At 38.0% G+C, this 16744-nt stretch overlaps 1 protein-coding gene across 3 annotated transcripts in view; it reads left to right on the plus strand.

Moving 5' to 3' along the window:
* akap6 (A-kinase anchoring protein 6) overlaps nucleotides 1-16744 on the plus strand; it is a 194284-nt gene that overhangs the window by 62250 nt on the left and 115290 nt on the right. For all 3 annotated transcript variants that reach the window (XM_089120155.1, XM_039681812.2, XM_089120154.1), the window contains exons 6-7: nucleotides 815-911; nucleotides 7032-7204. In XM_089120155.1, coding sequence (XP_088976281.1) covers nucleotides 815-911; nucleotides 7032-7204 — 270 coding nt within the window. The remainder of the gene's footprint in view (nucleotides 1-814; nucleotides 912-7031; nucleotides 7205-16744) is intronic.

The raw sequence follows: 16744 nt of genomic DNA on the forward strand, positions 1-16744 counted from the left end.
TTAATTGTTTGACAGCCCAAATTACTATATGTGAATGATTGACTTTTGATTTGTTTCCATATGGACTGAATAAAATTAGGGAGAATCTTAAATGAATCAAAAATGAAAAAATGTATTTAGACTCCTGAGCTATGAAAGAGCAACCTGTGTACAATACAATATTTAATAAAACTCTTTCACATGCATTCCGTTTGCATCCTGTAGGGGGAAAAATGAATGTTAATAAAGACTTTTTATCTTTTACTTGTTAGTTATTGTTTTTTAAAATACTTTTTCATGTATTACATGTATACTTTATCACAGTGAAAACAAAATATTGTAATGATTTGCAGAATAATCTAACATCTAAAATCAAATTAGCTCCTTATTTAACATCTTTAATGTCAGAGCTGTCTAGTTTTGTCCTTTCTATGTTTTATTCCCGATTTATTTTTTAATTAATATTTTATTGTGCATGGGTTGCTCTTTTAATACGAGTCTTAATGGGGAAAATGTCCTTAATTTTCATGAAAACAACAGAAAAAAGGGAATATTTCTGAAACCGTCTTCATGTCCTTTAGGCAAAATATCTATTTTTTATTTTTTTATAGTGAATTGAGATCTGGGTGTTTCTTTTTTTATGAGATTTACCCATTAACTCTCTCGAGCTATGAAAGAGCAACCTTTGAACAATAAAGTCTTCCTTGCATATGTGTGTGAAGATGTTGTAATGGAAGATGAGAGGAAAATCTGATGAGGACAGAAACTGTGAAGGAGGAGAAAAAGATTATTTCCCCTGCGCTGACATGCCGTTTTTGTGTTCATGTGTGTGTAGAGTTTCAAACTCAACGTGGACAGTCACAGCGCTCTGAAAGACGGTCTCCTGGAGGAGGGAAGGCAGCTCCTGGAACTCATCACCTCCCACAAATCAGGTACAGTTCTGCCGAGCCACACATTTATTATTAATGTTTGTATTAACATAGTGACCTTCAGAATTTATAAATCCTCAAGTAACCGCTTCTGAACCGCCGAGCGCAAGCCTTTTCACATACATTACAAATGGCGCACGGCCCGCTGAATTGAGTTCTGGGATAAAGCCGAGAGGCAGGTGCGAGCACTTCCAAAGCCGTATATGAAGAGAGCGAGAATTAGGAACAGCAAGTTGAGGAGTCAGAGGCCATTGCAGACACTCGTTCCTCTACAATATCTGTGATTATTCACGTGAAGAGTCTCACCGAGTGCTCGGCAAATGCACAAATCCACTCAGCTGACCTCCCTGCTGGTATGTCTCGTCTCCACTGGGTAAAGCCGGCTACCATTAAATATGCAGATGGTTCTCGGAGGCAGGAGCGTTTCCTTATAATGCCCTGACAGTCCTGTCCTGCGGTGCCACAGCATGACAACAGCTCCCTGCCAACACAAACATGCACTCTCGCACCTTTACTATAACCCAACCTTCCGTAGGGATCTTCTTAAAGGGGCCAGTCTATACATTTTTCCTCATTTGGATCATTAGGACCAGAAATATTTTGTAAAGTAAATATTTAACATTTTGATTTTAAAGGGACCATATTCTACAGTTCTTACATTATCGTTTAAGTTTAGAGTCGTTAAGATTTTTCAAAAGACTCTTCTGCTGCATTTATTTGATCAAAAATACAGTAAAACAGTAATACTGTGTGTGAAGGATTACAATTGAAAATGTCTTCAGTGTTACATTATCCTTCAGAAATCATTCTAATACGCTGATTTGGTGCTCAAGAAACATTTCTTATTATCGTGGCAAAAAATAGTGCAGTCAAATCAATTAATCGCAATTAATCGCATCTAACATACAAGTTTTAGTTGATATTATATACTGTATAATACAAAATTTTGTTAATGCGATTAATTACGATTAACTGGTGTGACAGCACTTTGAAAAACATTGTGCTGCTCATTATTTTTGTGGAAATCATGCTAATTTTGTTTAGGAATCTTGATGAATGAAAAGTTTAAAAGAACAGTTGAAATAGAAATCGAATAAATGTAATATTATAACTGTCTTGCGTATACACATTAAATGTCTTTATTTCAATATAGATTAATCTCTTGCTTGTTAAAAATATAATTATTATTATTTTTTAACTCACTGACCCCAAACTTTTAAATGGTAGTGTAAATGTAAATTAATGAATGTTTTGTTATATGCCATACATTGCTACTTCCATATTTTGGGTTATTTGAAGGCGAAATACAGTGTGAAACAAAATTTTGAGATCACATTAAAAATTGGATTTTTAGGACCTTGAGAAACCAAATAAAACTATTTAGATACTGTATATATACTGTATATATATATATATATATATATATATATGTCACCAGTGTTGGGTAAGTTACTCTAAAAAAGTAATTAATTACTATAATTACCTCTTCAACAGTGTAATTAGATTACTGTACTAATTACTCTCTCTTAAAAGTATTTAATTACTTTTAATTACTAATTACTTTCAAAAAATCCCATATCAATCTCAACCAGCTGAATAATTTAAGGTTAGACATGAATCTGTTTTAATTCTTTCAAATAAATACTATAAAATTGCTTGAATTATCCTTAAACAGACCAAGGTGGAGAAGGTTACATTATAAAAACATATTTTTTAACATCAGACAATACATTTTGATGTTGAACCCACTATTGTCTTATGTCTGATCTCATGACATTTCACACTTTTTTATACATATTTTACAAGACGACTAATTCATACGAATTTGTACGAGTGCCGTCGTACGATTTAGACAAATTGTAAAATGCATATGAATTGCTGTGAGATCGGATTGATCTATACACAGTATTTACCTCAATTACATCAGAAGTAACTGTAATTAAATTACAGATAAATGAAGAGTAATCCCTTACTTTACATTTTCAAGGGAAAAGTAATTAAATTGCAGTAACTAATTACTTAGTAATTAGTTACACCCAACACTGTATGTCACTAATAATCAAATGCTTGTAAATGAGTGTCATTAATCATGTCACTTTTTGAACGTAAGGTTAAATTTTCTTCCACTAAAGCTCAAGATGCTCTTTGGGTCATTCTCAAATCATACTAGAGAACATCAGGTTTTGGATTTCACCTTCAGTGCTCCTGTCATTTGAGCAAAAGATGCCAAACCAAAGACTTTAATGAAATTAATGTACATTTTCAAGTTCATTTTTCCACTTAAATTGTTATGCTGATATAATTCTAAGTGAAAATGTTTGAATTTAATTAGAAAATATGTCAAATATAAACTTTTTAACTTCTCATTTTGTGTCTACATAGCAGACACTCATAGTACGTACTCATTTCAAAAGAGCAAGAAAATCTTGTTTTCCCCGTCAATTTCACCTCTGTGATTAGGAGCAAATCTCCTATCAACTTCCCACCTTGACCATTATTGTCTCGTATCTTAGCAACTCAGCAGACGGGCATCACTCCACAGGTACGAGTCGCAGCTTCCATCACAGAACGCCGTCGGCTGCGACGAGAGGCCTGATCCAGGCACAATGCGGGGTCACACTCCAGAAGCCCGACTTCCGCCTCGACCGCATTTATCTTAATTTATGCTTTTTAATTACTTTGAACAAATAGGGTTTGCAGACGGAAATGCTGATTGTGGCCGGTGAAGACGCAGCGGACACATGATAGGTTTTGAATATAAAAGCAACCCATAATACTGGGATTAACTGAACGCTCGAGTCCTCATCAGATGCAAAAACACACTCGCGGTCTGGCTCGGGTCACCACCATCAAGTGGCGTGAAAATCAAACGCCTTGTTTTTTTTTTAGGCCTTGTATCAAACGCCCTCCATCTGTTGATTTGCAGAGAGGAAGATATTATCATTTAACTTGTTCAATATTTTATTTTTTACCAGAGGTTGGTTTTAATGATTTAGATGATGGTGGTGATTATGATAATGCCATGAGCATTATTATTAGTGATGTGTTTGAGTTTAAGAGGGAAAAAAGAAAGCCAAGTGCGTCTGTTGGATCATTAAGGGGCGAGTCGTGATAAATGGTTAAATCACAGCACATTAAAGGCTCATTAAAAACAACTGTAGGGGGGATGTGTGTGTGTGGGACGGGCCGGCTGGACGGCAGGAACATCACACTGTAGGGTTTAAGTGGGTGTTCTGCCCATTGGCTGACATTAGCGGTGTGCATATATGCCTAGAACAGGGTATATTCAGAATGGTATACTAGCAAACTGCATAATGTGCAGTACATATTGTTTAAAATGACATATGAAACAGTGTGCATGAAGATTTGCATTGTTGTCAGATGATCTCAGTAAGTTTTTCATTGAGTAGCATCATCTCCCAAATGAATAGTTTCAGTTACTTTGTATGGAAAATCTTTACCCAGTAAGATATTTATAAAATAAATCAAAGAATCATTTGTTTCCACAAAAATATTAAGCATCACAACTGTTTTCAACATTGATATTAATCAGAAATTGAGCAAATCGGCATATTAGAGTGATTTCTGAAGGATCATGTGACTCTGTAGACTGGAGTAATGATGCTGAAATTACAGCTTTGCATCACAGGAATAAATTACAGTTTAAATATATTCAAATATTATATTCAATCAAAATGTTAATGTTTTGCTGTATTTTTTAACTTTGAACGTTGAAACTTTTGAACGTTAGTGCACATATATATGTTTATAGATAGTAGGACGGCAAGTGATAAGAGGCCATGGGTTACAATGATTTTTATCCATATCCAATATTCTTATTAGTTAAGGCACAACATGAAGTGCAGTGGTAAAAAATGTTTAGATGGTTTAATTTATGTATATAAATTGTTTTTTTTAGTTTTGAATTTCAGAATAAATGAATCAGAATAAGCTAGTCTTTTGCCAGATGATACAGCAAAAAGGGGGCTGATATCAGCTCCAGTTTATTCATCACACACAAAAAATAGAAGCAAATAGAAGGTCAAACTCATTGAATTGTGGTATGCTTTTCACACTGTGCGCATTGAGATAAAAAAAATGCATACTTTGTAGAGTGTACATACTAGTACTATTCATTCATTCATTCCTTGTGAAAGCTGGAAAGTGTCATGTTCTTTTTCTTGGTAATATTTTGTAATTGCAATGTTTGAATTTTTTGATTGTAATTTGTGTTGTTATTGCTTTGTATAATTATATGTTGTGAATATTTTAAAGAGGACCCCAGGAAGATTAGCTGCCATTAAATGGTCCGCTAATGGGGATCCTAATAAAAACGAAAAAACGAAAAACGAAAAAACGAATTCACAAAGGATTAGTAGCATGCCATTTTGGTTTTGAATATACACAATTTGTACAGTAAATAATTCAGATCTGTGTTCATTTGCACACGGTTTACTGATTTTCATGGTTGTACTTTATATCACTTCAATATTTTTCAATCTATTTTACTGCTGTTTTTATTATTTAATAGTTTTCATTTGTATTTAGATGATGCTTAAATGAAACGACTATAGAGTGCCGAAGTGATGACTTCACTTTGTAGGACAACTCGGAAGCTAGCGGCGCATGGGTTCCCTCGATCGAAAAGCTATGCATTTTCCCCGTAGACTTTTGGAAAATCACAAAAAGTAAGATCTGTGTTTAACAAAGAGTTGTGACCCTTACACGTTTTGTTTATCAAGATAATATTTACAAGTTAATCTAAAATTTATACATTTTGAAGCCTATATAAAGTTTTTAAAAACACAAGCAGACACAATACAGTTTAAAAAACCATAAGCAGGTTATAACTAGTGTGTTTTATGCCGTAGATCAAAACGTGAAAATATTTAGAAGCTTTGTTCACCACAGACCTTATTTCAGGCGATTTAGCAAAAACCCACTCAAAAATCCCATAGACTTTAGAGCGAGGGAACCGGTAGTGCTAAAATGCTAACTCACTTCCGCGTTTTGGCCTACAAAGTGACGTCGTAACTTCGGCACTCTATTCAGATGGAATTTAGAGGAACAGACCTTTAGTTAAGTCAGAGACTATTTATATAGAGACATGCCACTTCCTCAATACAACTATATAGGGAAAACCCGTAACACCAAAGATAGCGGTTGTATGCACATGTCCCGCCCATCCGGCTGGAAAGCCAATTGTCTGCTTTTAACAGTCAAGCCGGTAAACATTTAAGCCTATCGTCTGGTTCCACCGACGCATACGCACAGTTGAGGTTTGCGACAGCGGAAAATATGTCACTGTTTGAAAAGGCGGCAGATTTGATATGTGTTAGTTGTGTAAATATCAGACATCCCAAGTCTCCCGGAAGTTCCAAGAGTCTCCCGCAGATTGAGCTGTTCCCTGATGACCGCAAATTATTTCAAATCTCCTGGAATCTAGAACGAGCGAGCAGTAGCACACACGACAGAGAGCGAGAGAACCCTTGCGCATACACAATACAAGTATCACCTGTGGGGAAAAAAGCGTTTTAAACTTATTTTGGGGCAAAGTCATCAAACTTTTTCAGCGATTTTTATCATATTTTATTTATGTTTCTATACAAGCAGTTTTTATGTCCTGGTGACTGACCAGTGAACGTGCAGTTCTTGTTAGTCCGAAATAGCTGCCCGGAGGCGTTGCCAAGATGGCGGCCGAGTGGCATGACTTGCCTAAAAGGACTTTGGTTCAGTTGACAATCACCTCTTTTTCAGGTTTGAACATATAGAGGCTTTGGATTGCAGACCTTGAACCACTACACCATTGCATTTATAATGTGTGCGTTGAGTTTTAGAAGCCATTCACACAGAACGCCTTTTTAAATTCCACTGCATTGCTTTTCCATAGTTTTTCCATGTAAACATGCACTAGAGTAGGCAGTAGTTGTGTAGTTGTGTCTTTTGCATCATCTTGTGCATGAAATGGCATTCTAAAAACATGGAACTCAAGTTACAAGAAGTTCAACTTCTAAAAAAGGCCTCTCAAGACCATGTGTTTTTTCTTTCCACTGACCCGCGTCTCATGTTTTTAACCACAAAATGGCGTTCTGTGTGACAGTATCTCTTTATGTGTGCTCACAGGGCTGCGGGACATGCTCCATATGATATCCCACCAGTGGCAGGAGCTCCAGAGACAGATCCGCCGTCAGCACAGCTGGATGCTGCGCACACTGGATGCCATCAAAACCCACATCCTGTCCAGCGAGAGGGACGAGGAAGAGCGGGAAACTCACAGTCATCACGGCAGCCCCAAGGTACGGCCGAACGTGACACCGTCAAGCCCGTAACATCCCTGTATCCCGAGCCTGAGTCGTTCCATCTGTCTGCGGCTCTCAGTTCCTTTCTGGTAGCCCGTGGCCATGCTCTGCTCGATCAGCAAAATAAACAAACAGGGCCGCGTATTTCCATAAGAAACGGCTCGAGGAAAGGCTCTGCAGGGAGACATTCCTTTCAGGGAGGAAACAGGGGAGGGGACACGCCATTGGCGTGATGCGAATGAGAATTTTCTGTCCGTAAATGAGCACGAGATGTTTCATAGCTCCCACAAACACACACAATTATGCTTTAGAGGCAATGCGCTAGACTCAATTTATACTTCACACTTAATGTGTAATTGCAGACATAGTTATTTGGGAGACCAATTTCTCATTGTTTAATTGTCAATTGTGATTGGGTAATTGCACTCCAATTAGGTGGCGTGTTTGTGTGCCGGGCCCTGAGAGCGAGGCCTGGCGGGAACCGAGAGGCATGTTTGTGTTTCTGTGTGGCGTGTGTGTGAACAGCAGCTTTAGGAACAGCGTGATCTCAGTTGGATTTCCCCCGGGAGCGTCGGCATCGCCAGGGCGCAATCTCCCTTTCTCCTCTGCTCTGTAATCTCTTCTGCTTCATCTGCAGAAAACAGGAACGCCAGGGCCTAATATTTCTCTCTCTGTTGCTCTTTCTTCTGTCTTTTCCCCTTCTCCTTTAACTGCTCAGATGGTCCGTGTGTGATGGACTAGCATATTTTTGAGATACTACTTTTTCTATTTCAGCAGGATACAATACATTAGTATGAATAAAACACTTCTGCATTTACCAAAGGTGCAATATGAACCAGAATTAGAACTTATCTATTTTCACTCTTTGATTATTTGCAAATGTTGACAAAAAATTTACATAAAAGTGGATTAAATATGAAAAATAATCCATGGCAGTGCTTAAAATGGAATAGTACTATAGTGCAGAGTATTTGCTGTAAAAATCCAAGTTTTCAGAAGAGATTTGATCGCTTTATATGATGAACAGATTGAATTTAGGCTTTTATTCACATAAAAACATTCATCAACGCACACGTAGATATGGTAAATTGAAGCTCAAGCATGTTTGCTTGTCATACGGGAACCAATTCATCTCATGTGTTACTCAGCACATTTGAGCTTTCGCAAGAACCAATGAGGTTTATGTTGTGTGTAACCGCACATTTGAGCTTTTGCAAAACAAATCATAGAAGGTCACGTTGACCCCATTGCATTATGGGATGCAGTATTCCATGCAGTATGCTTTGGCTGTTCACTGCCCATTTGGGAAAATTTAGCATTTAATTAAAAGCATACAGAATACTTATAGGGCCCTGTTTTAACAATCTGAAACGGAAGTGTCAAAGCGCAAAGCGCAAGTAACTTTCTGGGCGGATCCCGGCGCTGTTGCTATTTTCCCAGCGGGATAAATGCCTCTTGCGCCTAGCGCAAATCTAAAAGGGGTTGGTCTGAAGTAGCTTCATTATTCATAGGTGTGGTTTGGGCGTAACGTGAAATAACAACGCATTCTCACCCCAAGGCGTCACCTTTGACCATGCTTCAATATTTGACGTTTTAGGCGCCCTTTAGCGTCACTTACATGACGCGATCCTACGGCGTCATGTAACTGACGCTAAAGGAAAGCGTCAGTTAGAGGACGCGGTTAGGTTTAGGTGTAGGGTGGGGGTAGGGTACACGCGATCCTAGGGCGTCATCTAACTGACGCTAAAGGGCGCCTAAAGCGTCAGATATTGAAGCATGTCCAAATGCTTCCCAAGGCGTCAGTTAGGTGACGCCTTGGGAGTGAGAATGGGCTGGAAATAAACCAATCAGAGCGCCATCCAACATACCCTTTAAGAACAGGTGCGCATGTTGCATGACGGATTGTTATTATAACGGCGGGTTTACCAGGCGCGCGCCAGGAGCGCTCACAGCCGATGAGACCGATGTTCTTGTCAGGACAGTGAAAGACAGAGAGGTGACGTTGTATGGGGATGGGTGAAACCCTCGCACATCAGCGTCGGTTAAACTTTATAGCATATATGTATGTTTCTTGCCACTATTGGGCAAACAGGTCTGATCCTTTAGTACTACAATTAACCTTAAAAAATGGGTAATAAGGTTTTTTCATCTTCATGTAAACCACAATGATTTCCCTCATGTGTTAATATTTTTCCTTGTTATAATGTATGATTTGCAAAAATAAAAACTACTGCATCTGTGTTGATGAGAGAATCAAAGTGTATGCGCGTTGTGTACCCGCAACATTATGGCCAAGCATGAGCGCTTAAAATAGCATTATGAACAACGCGCAACGCGCCACTGACTTTAGACCAGGTTTTTTTCTGGTCAGTGGCGCAATTGACTTCTGGAAGTGTAAAATAGCACCAGGGAATGTTTGCGCCGAAACACGCCTCCTTTTTGCGCCGATCCGCCCATGGGAGCGCAAGTTCATTTCCTAGTTTACCGACGTGCGTCTGTGGAGGAAAAAAGCCTGCTTTAAGCGCGTGCAAAATAGGAATGAGAAATGCGTTTGTGTATAAAGTCATTTGCGCCGGGTGCAAGATAGAGCCCATAGTGTGCATACTACTTTCTTTCAAAAACAGTAGGTGGGATTCTGAACAAACTTAATGTGAACAGGCCCTACTTGTTTCTAGTTTGTGGGCACCGACATAAATAATCGGGGTGCTTTTAAATTGTTTTGTTGCAATTAGAAATCACCACAATCAGTGTGATCAGTCAGCGTTGACAGCCATTAGCCGCTTGGTTACAGCGAATTAAGAGAGAGAGGGGTGAGTGATTCATTATCTGAGAGCTGTTAATGATGATCGGATGCATTGCCTAATTAGAGACAGGCCACAGGATTGTGGGAAGGTCACACAAGGAGCCACAAATCTCTCTCTGTCTGAATCAGGGCGGATCCTGTAGGTCGAGTGCAGGTGTTGTGAATATGGGTCTGTGTGGGATCTTGAGCCTAGATCAAACCATACAGGATGCGTCTTACATCTGATCACTGGTGTTGATTTCAACATGTCCACCGCTCAGTTACGTTCAGTTTATTTGATGTTCTAACTAATGGAATTTTTGCGCATGCTACTGTTTAAATGTTTGGTGTCAGTACGATTTTTTTTTAATTATGCTTTTATTCAGCAAGGTTGCATTGTGCATTAAATTGATCAAAAGACATTATGTTTTAAAATATTTGTATTCATATTTCAAATAAATGCTGTTCTCTTAAACTTTCTATTTATCAGAAAAATCCTGAAAGAAATATCATGCACCGTACTTACTTAATTTTTTTGTGTAAACCCGTTGCCTTAGAATTATTAAGTAGGCGTAAATAAACGTTATTCTTAATTGAAAAAATTAAGTTAAAGGAGAACTCCGGTGCAAAATGAACCTCTGGTCTAATTACACATTGTTACCTAGTTAACCGTTATCTGAGATTTGTTTTCATGATTGCCCAATGTAAATAGTTTTATCTATAATAACAGTTTAGCCTATAATGCTAGTATAACGCTAGTATATAGAGCAAAGAGTAATGAGAAATAAAAATCGCTTGTTATTACCACTAACAAGGCTCAAAATAGCCTCACATTAACACGGTAGCATAATAAGGGTCTCTACATTCAAACTGAAGCATTGAGAACTTTGTCAGTGTCCAAACAGTTTAATAAGAAGATATTTCATACACACAGTCAACTTCGCGAATACAGGAAGAAGCCATCTTTGAAAAATAGTCTCTACCAGTCGATCTACGAACGCCGATCCAAGTGCGCTGAACTGTGCAGAATCTCATATGGTCCGTTGTTTCCGGAAGAAACACAAACACGAACCATTTTCTTCTCTTCAATATGTACATGTAGACTACTGTTCGCGCTCACCTTATCACCTTATTCACATCTCACCAGCGCACTTGGATCGGCGTTCGTAGATCGACTGGTAGAGACTATTTTTCAAAGATGGCTTCTTTCTGTATTCGCGAAGTTGACTGTGTGTATAAAATATCTTCTCATTAAACTGTATGGACACTGACAAAGTTCTCAATGCTGCGGTTTTAATGTAGGGACCCTTATTATGTTATCGTGTTAGTGTGGGGCTATTTTGAGCCTTGTTAGTGGTAATAACAAGCGATTTTTATTTGTCATTACTCAATGCCCAATAGCGTTATATATAGCGTTATAGGCTAAACTGTTATTATAGATAAAACTATTTACATTCGGCAATCATGAAAACAAATCTCAGATAACGGTTGACTAGGTAACAATGTGTAATTAGACCAAAGGTTAATTTTGTGCCGGAGTTCTCCTTTAAGCTTGAAGTTTATTTACTTAAAAAAAACCTGAGGAAACCCATTGCCTTAAATTTATTAAGTTAAGTCAACTGATCACTTTTTACAGTGTGGTTTCCACATAAATATTAAATAGGACAACATTGTTTTCAATCTTGATAATAATAAATGTTTCTTGAGCAGCAATGATTTCTGAAGGATCTGATAAATCAGCTTTGCATCACAGGAATAGATTACATTTTAATTGTAAAAATAATTCACAGTATTACTGTTTTACTCTATACAGAAATGCTTTGGTCAGCATATATATTGCCTTATAAACATTATTGAAAATAATCCAAAATATTCCTTTAAACCTGAAGATCTCATGTGATTTATAGATCTTCATTTACGTTTCTTACACTAACATAGTATAATTGCATCGGACAAAGTTTGTGTATAACTTTACTGAAGGGTATGCGTGCTTTCACACAGGTCAAATACTCAAACAAATGCTTTAAAGAGCCTGCCTCAGGTCACCACATGGCCCATAGATTCATCTTAATGGAGGATCAGGGAATTCACATCACTTTCAGATCCCTGTTTCACTGACTAAACAATATTTGGAAACTGCTGTCAAGGCGCTCTTTTCAATGACAAGCCCCCCTCTTTGCTATTAATTCCTAATGCTTCACTACAACAGGTGTCGTTTGCGGTCATTAATTTGCTTTGGTTAAAAAAACGGCTCACAAATGAGCAATGCGTGCCGTCAGAGGAGTAATATATACCGCCTTACCCAGACACTAAGTCTGTCCCTAGAATGCCATTAAGGTGTGTACAAAGCAGGCCACATCTCTCTCGACAGCCATAACGGTTTGTTATTATAGCTGCAAACATATGTTCGCACCCACGTCTTGCCGTCGCATTGTGTCGTCTGAATTATTTTCTCAAGACCATAAAGTTTTAACATGGCTGGATGCTGGTCAAATAGCAATCCTGAGGGAATCCTGTCTAATTTAGTTATTCGCCTCTAATTAAACTGTAGGGGGAACATCACATAGACAAAAGTGTGGAGAGAGGCAATCATTAACAGCATGAAGCAGCAACAATCCACTCTCAATTGCATGTTTCTTAGAAGAGAAAATTGTCACGCTCAAATCCGACAGTCTCTCTGCTAGACGGAGACATTCTTTCATACTGTATCTGCACTAACGTATACTACACGTGACTTTGATTAAATCGGCTAAATGTCACAAGTCACGAGGAAAGGATAGATGGCTGGTGGAATTCATAAGTCCTACATATGTGTAGGGATTCACGGGTAATATTTGATTCGTGTTGACCAGGTGTGAGTTATTTTGCGCCATCATATTCGCTGTGGGAATTCTCTGATCCGATGTCAGGCTGTGACACATCTTCATTCTTTTCTTAGTGAGATTTATCCACCTATAGAAAGGGATTGCATCCATTCGCTGCCTATTACATTGACTCGTTCTTATTTTCAAATCAAATATGTGAGCTCTAAACCCTGCTTTACCCGTATAGACGCACACCATCCATTTTTTTTAGATTAGGCGGAATGTCAAAGACCAGTGTGATTGTGAATGTAAATAAATGCGGTGATGTTTTTTAACAGCAGTGTGAAAGGATGTACTGTTTTCCATTTTAATGCAGCACTAACTGTTCTAAGGTTAGTGGATGACTTTCTAAGCATTTAAGCTGTGTCCCATTTAAAGGAGTAGTTCACTTTTGAAAAAAATTATAATTCGAATCTTTTTCCAAATCATTTGGTTCATTCAACGAATCGACTCGGAAAAAGATTCGTTCATTTTGGTGAACGAGTTCGAACAGGAGAGTCACAAATGTGCGTCACAGAACAGAGCAAGGTGAGCATTTGAGTTTATAAAACTTAAACTTTGTCATTTATTTATTAAATGAGCAAACGTTTCGCTTGATAAGACCCTTATTCATCGTCTGGAATCGTTTAAAGCCCTTTGAATAGTTTGCAGTTTGCACTGAAACTCTCATTTGGACCTTGAAACCTTCAGTGGGAACCAAACGGTACTCTTAAATGCAAGTACACTTTGATGGCCAAAGACATGAAATGAGCGGTTTGTGTGAGAAAACGAACAGTATTTATACCGTTTTATCCTCTTGTAATTTTATCCACAGCCACGTCCAAGTGATCTGAGGCCGCGGGCGCTTTGTGGCTGTGGTTACACGAGGTAAAAACAATATAAATACTGCTCGTTTTCTCACACAAACCGCTCGTCTCGTGTCTTAGGCCATCAATATACTTACATTTACAAGTCATTAAATCATGTTTAATTTGGACTTCTCTGTGCATGCTCTTTGAGGTGGTGACCATAGACCTCCATTATATGACTGACAGACAAGAACGGTTTGACCTAAAATATTAAAACTGAAAATACTGTGGAAACAAAGACACCTACATCTTGGATGCCCTTGAGGTAAGCTAAAACATACCAAAAATTAATTTCAAAGTGAACTATCCCTTTAAGCCCTAATTATGCTTAAAACTGAAAAGATCTTTTGGACTAGTGGTATCGTATAGTATTGCACATTTAATACAAATTGAATCGAACTATTGAGTTGATCCAAGTTCAGTTTACTTTAATAAAGGGGTTGGAGTTCATTTGGACTTTTGCGAAGCTCTCTCAGACACCTTAAACGAAGCAAGTGTGAAAACGCCCTGAAAGTCCCGTCCCCTGATTAGACCATGTTATTTCTCACTAGCCAGTCTAATCCTGTAACTAACCTTGTAAAAATCGCCCTGGGGTTAACAACCGAGCCACGGCGCTCTAACATTTCCTCATATTTTTTTGGGGGTCAGAATTTCCACACGCATCCTCTTTACCGGTTTATCGACTTGTTGGGGACCTCCTCCATGGCCCGAAGAGTTTGCAGTATCTGCGCCCGTCCCTCTCGCAGCGGCCGGGCAGAGTGTAGTCCCTGCCAGCTGTCTGTGGCATATTCCTCCACTGTTATATGTATGTATGTATAAGGCAGGCAGGACTCTTATCGGAGACTCCTTAGAGACAGCTTGTCTGCCCCGGGGCGGTTATTTCACCCCTTGCTCTGCGCTGAGCGCAACACGCTGAGGAGGAGGAGGAGGAGGGGGAGAGAGGGAGGGCCTGGTTTCTGTTCGCTGGCATATGTTAAAAGCAGCCATGCCACTTTACGCCACCCAGCCATGCATATGGAGCAGTCTTAGGTATATCAAAGTCCCCATGCTTAAAAAGTGACCCGGGGTTATTTCTGGGGAAAATGAAATTACAGGAGGTGGCAGCCGAAGTTTTGGAGGAGAGCAGGCCCGGCCACCTCTGTGTCATAAGTGCAGACTTTAAAAGTCGAGTTCACTCCAAATTTGACGTTAGTTAAGAAATTGGGAATTCAAATTGGACTTCTTAAGGTTTGATGTGTGTTTAGCCGCACTGTGATAGAGTAATAAGTTTGACATGCTGCAAATTTAGACGGAAAGGGAAGTTTGGGTCAAGAAGTCTTGTTAAGCTTTTCATTTTCGTTCTTGAAGTATTTATGGTTCATCCTGTTATGTATGTAATACATCCATACATACACCCAAGCAACTGGATATTTTACTTAGAAAACATAGTTCATCATTTACATATATATATAAAATTACAAATTGATAGTATAGATGCAAAGATGCGAGAACAAGATCTTACATAAGCTTCTATTTTAAATAAATGCTGTTCTTTTAAACATTCTATTCATCCAATAATTAAATAAGAATTATCTTTAATCCCGGTTTCCACAAAATATTAAGCAACGCAAGTGTTTTCACCTTTAATAATAATCAGAAATGTTTCTTGAGCAGCAAATCATCATATCAGAATGATTTCTGAAGGATCATGTGACACTGAAGACTGGAGTAATGATGCTGGAAATTCATAAATAAATTACATTATAAAATACTGTATATTTTAAATAGAAAACACTTATTTTAAATTATTTCACAGTGTTGTTACTGTTTTGCTTTAGTGAGCATAAGCGACTTTCATAGGATGCGCAATAATACTAGTGAAGGTTCCTTTAGCAAACAGCAATAATATAATATAAAAAATGAAACTGAAACATGTTTGCAAATCCATCCCAGACTCATGAGAGCTTGTTTAACATAACTTCTGTTAATTTTGACAGACTTAATATTCATCCAACCCCTCCTGAAAAAAAAAAAAAATGTTTATAAGTTCTACATGAGAAATGAAAAATAATCAAGGACCCAAATAGGTAGTCATTTATTCCAGGTCTCTCTGCTTATATTAGCATGCAAAAGCACTCAAGCTGTAATTCATAAAGTGACTTAAAATTGACATACCTCTTTAAGTGTTTTTTTTCTTCTTCTCGCTTTCTATTGCTAGCGGCAGTTTGACAATTGAAATGAATGTTTTATGAAAAAATAAATAGTGCCTAGTTTTTGCAGACAGTTTCAAATATTTAATCACACAAATGATATGAATTAATATGCAGACAAGGTTTAATTCATATGAATTTTTTTCTTCCAAATGAGATGTACGAGCAACGTGTTTTGCAATGAATATTGTTAGCATGACTTGAATAAGTGGCTATGTGAAATGTGCACTTCATAACTGCCTTTGCCTTCTGCATCCATTCTTTCCTGTGTCTTTTTCCAGGCGTCCTAATTTCAGAGTTCACCAGGAGATGCACTGGAATATTGTAATTTCTGTCTTCTATCTATTTTTATGAAGGATGCATGGAGACATACGAATTTTCCAATCAGCCGTAGACATGTTTAAAGTCGTAAACCCCCGGCCTATGCTAAGAAACTCCTCTTGTGTGACTTAATTCGTTTTTTTTTTTCTCTCCCTCTATCCTTTGTCCTTTGGCTATATATACCATGCCTGAGAAAGTCTGGAATATAAACCAGATTGTATGTTTTTTTTTTTTTCATTTGTATTCTGCATTCTGCACTCGGCAATCGGATCAAAGATTACCCAACTTGCTTGCGAAATAAAGCAACAAGGATCACTTTAGGCTGTAATTATTGGAATCAGAGAGCTTTTCCTGAAGAAAACACAAGGCAGAGGGATGGTACTGTACACGCTGTCATTTCCTGCGCAGTCTCGATGGCACGGCTGTAGATGTTTAGTCAACTCTGTCAATCGAAATCAGATTAAGATTGATCGGATAAACGTGCTGTGATATTTTGATGTAGTTCTTGAAATGCGTTTGATTTTTTTTTTTCC

This window comes from Pimephales promelas, chromosome 15 (assembly GCF_988280905.1).
Source record: "Pimephales promelas chromosome 15, fPimPro1.hap1.1, whole genome shotgun sequence".
Lineage (NCBI taxonomy): Eukaryota > Metazoa > Chordata > Actinopteri > Cypriniformes > Leuciscidae > Pimephales > Pimephales promelas.